Source organism: Lepeophtheirus salmonis, chromosome 5 (assembly GCF_016086655.4).
Source record: "Lepeophtheirus salmonis chromosome 5, UVic_Lsal_1.4, whole genome shotgun sequence".
NCBI classification, from domain to species: Eukaryota; Metazoa; Arthropoda; class Copepoda; order Siphonostomatoida; family Caligidae; genus Lepeophtheirus; species Lepeophtheirus salmonis.
The window spans coordinates 30,310,250-30,320,339 of NC_052135.2; the positions used below are offsets into that span (position 1 = coordinate 30,310,250).

General features: G+C 32.0%; 1 protein-coding gene across 1 annotated transcript in view; it reads right to left on the reverse strand.

Annotated features, from left to right (window-relative positions):
* The window catches only part of LOC121118796 (ionotropic receptor 21a), a 32,560-nt gene extending 25,897 nt beyond the window's left edge, over positions 1–6,663 (reverse strand). The window contains exon 1 of the mRNA XM_040713380.2: positions 6,498–6,663. Within this exon, the coding sequence (XP_040569314.2) occupies positions 6,498–6,566 (69 nt within the window). The 5' untranslated portion in view covers positions 6,567–6,663. The remainder of the gene's footprint in view (positions 1–6,497) is intronic.
* Between the last annotated feature and the right edge of the window lie 3,427 nt (positions 6,664–10,090).

Genomic DNA, 10,090 nt, shown 5'->3' on the forward strand with positions numbered 1-10,090 from the left:
TAGGATCATGAAGTCCAAGTTGTTATTAGCAAAGGCCACGTTATGCCACTCTTTATTTTCAAGCAAGGCATGAAGGTAACCTCCAAGGACTACATCAATGTTGTCCACCAAAGTCTTTCCCTGGTTCTGAGGCATCATGTAAGATCACCCCATACTTCATACTGCTTTGTGTGGGGAAAATTTGCATGGTTTTCGAATGAAGGTATCACGAGCACCATAAGAACCCTTAGATCCGGGATAAGGAGGGCAATATAGACTTTACTCATAGGGACGGTCAAGGAGGCAACAACGGGACATTTCCGGGGACATTGTGGACATGTAGTTTTAGCAAACTGCATTTTTTTTATTGAATGTCAAAATCATTGATTTTTGGTGAAATATTAATTAAATGGGTTAAGAAAGCCACAACAGGTTTTTACTTTATTAATCGGTTGCAAAAGCTTATTATAAACCACCCTTTATATAGATTAAAATTAAAGGAATTGACAATGGGTCAAAGCTAATACACAACTTCTACTATTACATTGATTTAATTCAAATATACTTGTTTAGCATTGACGTAGATTCTTCAAGACTTTTTTTTCGAATTTTGTCTATTTTATTTATATCAAGTATGACTCCCATAAGACCGTCCTCCATTATGATGTAATTTATTATTACAGTCAAAACAATCTATTGATCAAATCTTTGTAAATATATTGTCAAGATTTATTGGGTATACATAATTTAGCATAAGTAATTTATTACTTGTACTTATTAATGTATTCGCCGATACTCTTTTTTTAAATACAGCATATGAATTATTGAATATAATATACACACATATTATGTCCCAGATATTATATTATCCATAACTAAATACATTCTGCTCATTTTTCTACGAAAAATAGGCGAAAAACATATATTTGGTCGATATATATTCATTAATAGCGATAGTAACTTTGCTTAAAAATATAAAAAATAACTACACAGTGTTACTCATCGTTTTTCATGAGTATACCATATAACACGTCATTAATTTTATTGTATCAAAACTTTTCTTTCAAAAAGGAGTTTTTAAAAAAAAAGGACGAAATTATTTGACAGTTAGACAAAATAGTCAACCATACCAACTGTCACATTATTGCTACACAATTCTTTAAAAAAATTACACATACCTTAATATTTATTTGATAATAATTCATAGAAATGATAAAATGGCCCATATTTAAATTAATGAAGCTAAATTTCTATCTCCTAATAAGTGACAACAAGTTACTGTGTGAACTATATATAGTGCGCCCTGATCAAATAAATATTTTTAATATAAGAAATAATAATTTTGTCGTATTAATTAAATATTAAAGGCGTGTGTATGTACAACAAGAGAAGCCATTATAAAATAGGCGATTTGAATTAAATCGCCTATCTAATATGATTTTTAAAACTACGTAAAAAATATCAAATGTGTACTATCATTATAAACCAAATATAAAACTTTTGGATTTATATGAGAGTGGTCTCCTACCTAATAAAGATACAAGAGATATTTTCCTCCATATAGTAGTATCCTTATACCTCTATATATTTCCCTGAGTGATGCTTCCATTTATGTGACCCGTCAAAATAGTACTAGGTGTTTTTCTCTGCAACATAATCATTTCAGAGACACCTTGTTTTGGCTCAATTACACCATGTTGGATTGACTTAGGACGCGTCAAGTATTAATACAAGAAGCCTTTATTTGTTTGCTATTGTTTGAATGTATTTAAAGGTTACACTATTTATAAAAATATATATATTAAATGGCAGCTGGATACTCGATTTTGTCCATTTTTACAAAAACACTTACATCAACTTACTCAAACGACTGTTACATAAGAACTGTGCGTCCAAAATGACAGAAACTGTCAACAGATGCAAGATAGATGTGCCTTGTTTTTATTTACGAGTTCTGCATCTTCACGTTGTGGTTGGAAACTTTTAAAGCACTCGTGAAACTGCATTTTTAGAATAAGGAAGTCATGTTTTGGCACTCGCCATCTTTTAATGTTTCTATATTATCGGTTCGAACTCTACTGTTGTATAGCTGGGAGGAGAAGAAAAAAAATTATATAAATAAAATTTACAAATCATTTGTCAACTATTGACTTTATAGTCAACACTGTTTATCTTTGATTTTAAGATTGTATACATACATTCAGATGATCCATCATTTTTTGGGATTTCAAATATTATAACTCAATAATTGTACAAAGTTTCAAAAGGAATTTCTCATCAAAAATTATTTTTTTCACCACAACAGGTTGACTAATTGGAGCTTCTGCTCCTCCAAATAGTATTAAAACTCATTTACTATTTCTTTTTTATTATTATTTACTATTATTTTCCTTGTCTCTCCTTCTTCTTGCTATATAATTAATTTGATAAGAGATATGCACAACAGTAAAGTTCGAACCGATAATATAAATCCATAAGAAGGTGGCAAAATCTTCTAGATGCAAAATTACGAGAGGCAAAAATGTAGGCGGCAAAATTATCGGTAGCGAAAATGTTAACGTCAAAATTACTGGTTAGGGTATTCGGTGTATTAATCTACAATTAGTTTTTTCGTATCAAATTTGATTTTTAAAATTTTTTTTTACTTCATATATATGATACAGGCAATGTGAAATGCCTGTTGGAGCAAGTAATGTGAAAGTTCCCAGGCCATCCATAAAATTCCCAATAATTTCAAAAAAAAACATTCTTCAGTATTAATGATGTTGCCAGAGGGAAGGAATTTACATTGCTACAAACCGCATCAATTTAGTCGGATGGAGCCAACTAAGTATAACAAAAAGTTTGATCCCGAGAGTTGTGTGAATAACGAAGGTTCTTGATGCTCAATTAAGTGAAGGCCACCTGTTGGTCGAGGTAAAATAGAATAAAGTCTCTCGTGAGAATTTCTTACAATACAATAGATTGATTGTGTGAATAAATTTATTTGAAAATAAACTAGATTATCTAATTGCTTGCAATAAAATTGTATCATAATCCAATTCTTAATGATTTAATTTATTGTAATTAATTGTTCAATAATCAAATGACCCACTTTCAATTCACCTGACAATATAAATTAAGTTAAAATTCCCATTAACCGCTCTATTGGAAATTTTATAGATTTTCCGGGCATTTTGCACATTGTCCGCTCTCATAGACATTTTGTAAAATGCCCAATTGTTCACATTGTCCGTAACATATACATACATCCCAATATTTCATAGGCATATTGGAGTCAATAGTAGGTTTTGTTTTCAAATTCGTAGGATGTGTTAAGATACCCAAGAATTTTAGCTATAGTTTAGAACCTTTTATTAAAAAAGAATCTCAAGTAAATTGGCCATTATATTTATCAATCGAATTTATCAATTTTTAATTATGAAATTTAAAGAATAACCCTTCTAGCATACATTTAGCTTGATTTTTGAACTTTATCTACCTTGAAAATAAATTAAATTAATACTGCTAGTGAACTAGACTTTTTATATATAAGATACTATTTTGTAAAGGAAATACCAATTAATCACGCTTGCATAAAGGGTAGCCCAAATAAATTGGGAAAATCTGAAAAGGCTTATAACGAACAAACTAGATAAGGAAGCACAATATTTCTATTATTATTTGAATGCTAGATTTAATGAACTTCATTCGCCGATTCAAGAGAGATATGCCTAAGATATCGCCTCGCTACGTCAACAGTCTTCTCGAACTAGTGGAAAAAAGAGGAAACGTCGGAGCTCTGCTCTTTCTGCTTTCTTTCTTTCCATCTTTTCTGTGAATGCAATAGAGTGATACCTGTAAGGGAAATCGGGATACAGAAAATTAGGGATGCACTCGGAATAGAACTAAAAAAGAAGATTGGCTGGTGGCCATGCCACCGACGACTCGGGCTCACCTAAAGACTGGCGCATAATACGAAAGTTATCTGCATATAATGAAGATGTCAGGACTCCATGATTTCATTGACGGACAATTGAGGGGGCTTCAACCGTTTTGAACACTGGTGTTTATAGATAATTATTTATAAAAACTGGGTCGAGATCATCTCTTATCTCCAGTCGCATGGTAGCTTGCCAATCAGATCTACCGTTTTATATTTCCCTCCTTTGTATAGCTGTTATGTTTCCAATATTATGTTTAGAAGAATAAATGGTTAGATAATATAAAAAAAATATTTAAGCCCCAACCATAGAAAAATAAGGTGGATCATATTATAAATAATTTTATGCCATTAAATGTAGCTTTCAAATAATAATAAAAATAGGGTTCTATCCCATCTATTTCGTTAGTTATAATCTCTTAAAAATTCAACAAAAAATCAGGCAAAATTTTGCTCTTTTCTGATGAAAAATGTTCACTGTTGATGCCACAAAAAATCCATCTTCCAACACAGGCTAAGTCTGACCTCCGATTTTTGTCGAGAGGAAAGAGCTGCTCCATCCAGATGCTTTTTTCGAACTTCTAGATAAGAAAGCGCTATCTTGGACCAGAACAAAGGTAGAAGACAATTTTGTTTTAACTCAAAACGGAACTCCGTGTCATCGTTCAGCTTAGACCCAGGCCCTTCTGAGAGACAACTTTCCAGACTTTTGGTAACTCAACATGTGGCCGCTCTCCTCTGGCACGTCTAGAAGTTAGGTTGGGTGCTACTCATTACATGAGTGTCCAGTTTGTAAAGGCTTCTATCAAGAAGGAGTGGACCAAGCTCGAGTACTTTACATAGTAAATGTCTGCCAGGGATTTAGGCTTCGTATTGAGGCAATTGTTAAAGCTGAGGGCTAATATATTGAATAAAAGCTATGGGAAACACTATTTTCAGCTGATTTTGTTACATATATTTCCTCACTAAAATTTATGTTTGAAAAATAATAAAATGTGTCTCTTTAGATAAGATCAGTCCTGTACAATGTACATGTATCGTTTTGTGGGGAAAAAAATTGGAAATGACAAATCGGATAACCAAAAATTTCGAAAAAAATGTTTATTTTGTTCAAATTTAGGCCCAGCACGAAAATGTTAACTTTAATATTTTAGCAAAATAAATAATCTCAACAAGAAAAATTACTTCATTCATTTGGAGGAGGGCTGCAGCCCCTCCAACTTACTCCCTAGGGACGCCCCAGATTTTGGTGATATTAAAAGAAAGAAACCAAAAATTAACATGGTAACCCTGAGAATTTGAAGAACATTAAAATGAGAGCAGCTTAGCTGTCATGCCGTTTCATTAGATCATCCAGAATCAACCGTAACAAGGGATGAGGGGAGAAGGAAATACAGAATGACTTTGTTAAGAATTAATTTGATGCCTATCCCTAATTATACTCTGATTCCAACAAGGACCTACAATTATAACAGGGCAACAAACGTTGAATTTACTTTAATGAGCACAAACGAATATTCATTCAGGTTCTGAATATAATTTAATTTAGTATAAAAGGAAGTTCACTACTCAGGATATTTGTATATAATAATAGGAACAGCTGAGAAAAAGAAAATTCATTCTTCAGAGGCTCTACACTGTCTTTTCATCACTAAACCTCAACCCTTTGAAGAAAGTGGAATCCTTACTAATATTTTATGTTCATTAGCCTTGTTTTAGAAAAAAATTCAAAAAAAAAAATCATAACTGAAAAAAAAATCCACCCGAGGATTTTTTGGTCGTAAAGCACTGCAGGAACCTTAAAAATGGAAGAAGCAGAAGCCATCAATCCAAGATAGCTTCACTTACATTTACTACATGGTCAAAGAAGTGGTTTCGATACAGGTTGGCCACATCCACGATATATACAAGCAAGTCGAATAAAGCGGACCGTGGATGTTTTTTCTGCAAATCTTCGTTCCACTTATTTTATTTTTGTGATAGAGTATTACCTTGGTGGAGAGTATCATAACTAATAGGTATCAAAGCGTCCGATTGGCTCATTCATCTTACAATGAGAGGAGAAAAGGACTTGAAAGTGGAGGCGATAATAGCAGATACCCTCATGATAATTTATGCTTACAGATGAATAAGGACTCTTCTTTTTCCAGGTCTGAACACAACAATCGTAAGATATAGGACTCAATGGACTTTTAGACTATAACACATTTTATATTTATATTGTATAAAGGGGACTTCTCTTCACCTTTAACAACTTTTAAATCTTTCATTCCTTTTTAAATAACTGGTGAAAACTCCATTTTTATTAATTTATTTTTTTGTAATTTTAAGCAACAGTACAATTTTATGGATTTGGCCTATTATATAATTTTGAAAAAGAATTGAAATTGCGTAATATTTCAAGTTTATTGCTTTGTTTTACGTGTTTTAGCTTATTTTAGTATTGTTTTTTTTTTTAAAATGTTTATTATTTGAATACAAATCGAAGAATAAAGGGAATATTATATCCCCCCCATCCATAAAATCCATCGATATATATATATGTTATACATGTTCATATAAATGAATTGGAAGATAAACACAATTTTGTACGTACCGGGTTGGATGTTAAAGAAGCCCTTGCAACAAGAGCAACAGTTGATATAATCCCTATTAGACACTTCATCCTTTAATCATCCTTAGAGATAAATAATTCTTCATTTATGTCTTTCTAAAAGATGTCCTCTTCCTACTACGAGCTCTCCTATAGTTGGACTGATTTTTATCAAGTAAGTGGACCTTTATAATATAGTGACATCAACAGAATGTTTCATTATTTATTCATTATGCAATATTAAATATATATGAGAGAAAATGCTAGGACCAAAAGAGAAGTATATTTTTCATATTGGGGAATATAATCGATGTTGTCAAATATATTCAAATCTGGATTAGTGAAAAAAAAAAATAATAGCAACTCTTTCTTATAAACCCATTTTTAACTTCTTTTTTTAAAATCTATATAGTTTATAATTTAAAATATAACCAAAGTAAAGAACAAGAGCAGGAATTGATCTTATCCAATGCTATACATTTTATTTTATTCATTTTTTCAAGAGTAAAATTTGAGTGAGAGGTACTGTGAGGACATTTATGTAACAAAATCATCTGACAATAGTGTTTGGCACAATTTTATTTAATAAGTGAGCCCTCAGGTCTAATAATTGCGTCAATACAAGGCCTAAATCCCTTGCAGACCTGTACTATATAGTCAGACTCGAGCTTGGTCCACTCCTTCTTAATGAAGGCCTCTATAAAACTAGACACCCCCATGATGAGTAGCATACCCCCTCTCCTTCAAACGTACCTAGATAGATTAGTTCAAGGAGTTTGTGTCTGGAAAGGAGGGCAGACACATGTGGCAGTACCAAAAGTCTGGAAGGTCTGGGTTTTAGAGGAGCGATGAGATGGAACTCTGTCTTGAGTTATAAATAAAGTTTTCTCCGCACTTATTTATGTCCCAAGGTAGCACTTTCTTATCCAAATAGTTCGATGTAAGCATCTGGATTGAGCCACTCCTTCTACTCCTCAAAAATGGGAGGGCAGACTTCGCCTATGCTGCTCACAATGTTCAAGACCATGGTTCCGGTGGGATTTTTTTGTTCTGAAAACATATCTCACTGAAGCTGAGACAGTGACATCAGTGGTGAAACGTTTGTTTGTCTTGAGAAAACAATTGCTCTTTGTCAATTTTCTTTGTTCTGTCCAACCGTCTCACCTTGCTTAGTTCAGAGATCAGATGTCTTGTTGTCCTCCTCTGAGACTTTGCACTGGATTGAAAATAATAAAATGTGTACCACTATATGAGATCAGCCCGGTATATAATATATATAAAGGAGGTACCCGTATAACGCCGTATTTAGTATTATTATGAATCCCTCTATAGTGATGTAAATTCTCTGAATTTTTTGGCTGCCTCCTTTTTTGTAATAAGTAATCCGAAGAATGAATTTTCTTTTCCTTAGTTGCTCCCATTGTTATTTTTCTATTGAGTAGCGAACTTCCAGTTCTACTACATTCAATTATATTCAGAACCTGAATAAATATTCGTTTGTGTTCATAAAAGTAACCTTGACGTTTGTTGCCCTGTTATAATTGTTAGCCCTTGTTGGAATCAGAGTATAATTAGGGTTCGACATCGAATTAATTCTTAACAAAGTCATTCTGTATTTCCTTCTCCCCTCATCCCTTGTTACGGTTGATTGTAGCTGATCATCTCCAAATTGTTCTTCAAATTATCAAAGAGGTTTCTTTTTTTTTTAACATGCGCATTATATATACGATTTTCATCACACGAGCGGTTTTCCCCTTATATTGTGTTTTTTTAATAATATATTATGAAAAACTATATATTATTGAGGTAAACAAGAATTGTTATAGTTGTTGATGAGTTTTTTCATTAAAGTTTAATAGTGTAGAGTTTTTCATTAGGGGGAGTGGCCTCTAAGTATTTGGTTTGATACAGCTAGACTTAAAAGTTTTGGTAATTATACAAACTTGCAATGAAAAAGATTGTTGAAGGTTAGTTTCCCCTTATAATTATAGTTTTACAGTTATAAAAATGACCGGATTACAAAACAAGTGAATTCCAGATTAAGATTAAATTTTACAATCATTTTACATGTATCTTGCATGACATTCAATAATTGTAATAATTTATAATGAATAAAATGTTTTGATTTTTCTAACTATACTAAGAATAACAAAGGACAAAGTAAAGTAGACTCTAAATAATAATTTCTCTAATTTACGGGTTTTAGTACAAAAAAAGTCAACGTACAACGCGGATTTTTCTTGTTCCCAAAATCTGCAATAAATAAAGACTTTCCATGTATATCAATTAAGGATTAAATTATTTTACATTTCATCCGGATGATAATAAAAAAATAATTAATAATGATAATGATGTCAATAAAATATTACCCACATAAAAATATAAAATATAAACAATATCTATTTTAATAAAATTAAGTTTGTGCTTTTGTCTGTCTGAATAAATGAGTATATAACAACAAGTCATCGGGTGCACTGTAAATTATATTCCATAAACAAATTTTGTGATCTATGAAATAACGATGTAGTCGTATTAATGAAATATTGTAAATGTTTGAACGTATAACAAGAGTACTGTTTCTGAGTACAGACTTCCATCTGTAATATTTAAGTAATATGGACCAATTTTGAAATAAATTGGAGATGTACTGTGAAAAATGTCCCTTTTTTTATTATTGATTCCACCCATAGGTATCAAATAGTGACGTGTGAGTGTGCTCATGAAAAAACAGAGAGTAACATTGAGTATTTCTTGGGGGCTTATCTTCTATATTATTAAAGCAAAATTTGTCTTTAAGGCGACGTCGAATTACTCTGGACAATCCCGGGTACTACCGATAGTTATTAAAAACGTAAGAAAAAGATAAAGAGACTGACGGTATTCGAGTTAATCTAAATTCGTTGAGAGCTTCTTGGCGAAGGGTAAACATTGTTGAAGTGCACTGCAGAGATAATTGCTTAGAGTTTAAATATATATAAGCTTCGATGCCAAACAGATTTTTCACTCGTTCCTTCAAACCACTCTCAATTTTGTTTTTGATGGCTTCCAAGGTTCTACAGTCCCAGAATATGTGAAAAATTGTCTTGATTGCAATCCATACAATATGACCGAACATTCATTATTTGATTATGGGTTTCGTTATAGGCCGTACATCTAAGAGTATGGTTTACTCTTAATTAAATGTTCTAACATTTAATTCGCTCCAAAGTTGTAAGTCTATCTTTTATAATTTCTTGAATTGAGCTATCTATATTTTCATTCAATATCTCTCTATTTTTAGTGTTAGTATCTCTTGATGAGATTGAATTTCCCGGAATATGGCTGCCCCTTCTATTTTAAACGATTTTAAGCTACATGAGATTTTGTGGTCATATTTTTAATCAATTGGCACTTAGAAATATTTATTTTCAGGCCTGACGTCTTCCGAAAGTTGTTCAGTATTCTGTGAAGATTTGAAGCATTGCCCGTGATATTTTTCTATCTAGAATGACTGTGCAATCCTTTAAAAAAGTATATTGGGAATTTTTTATTATCCAACGACTATTTCTTTATGATTGACATCTATAATTTTTTAGATGCTTACTGTGGAATGGGGA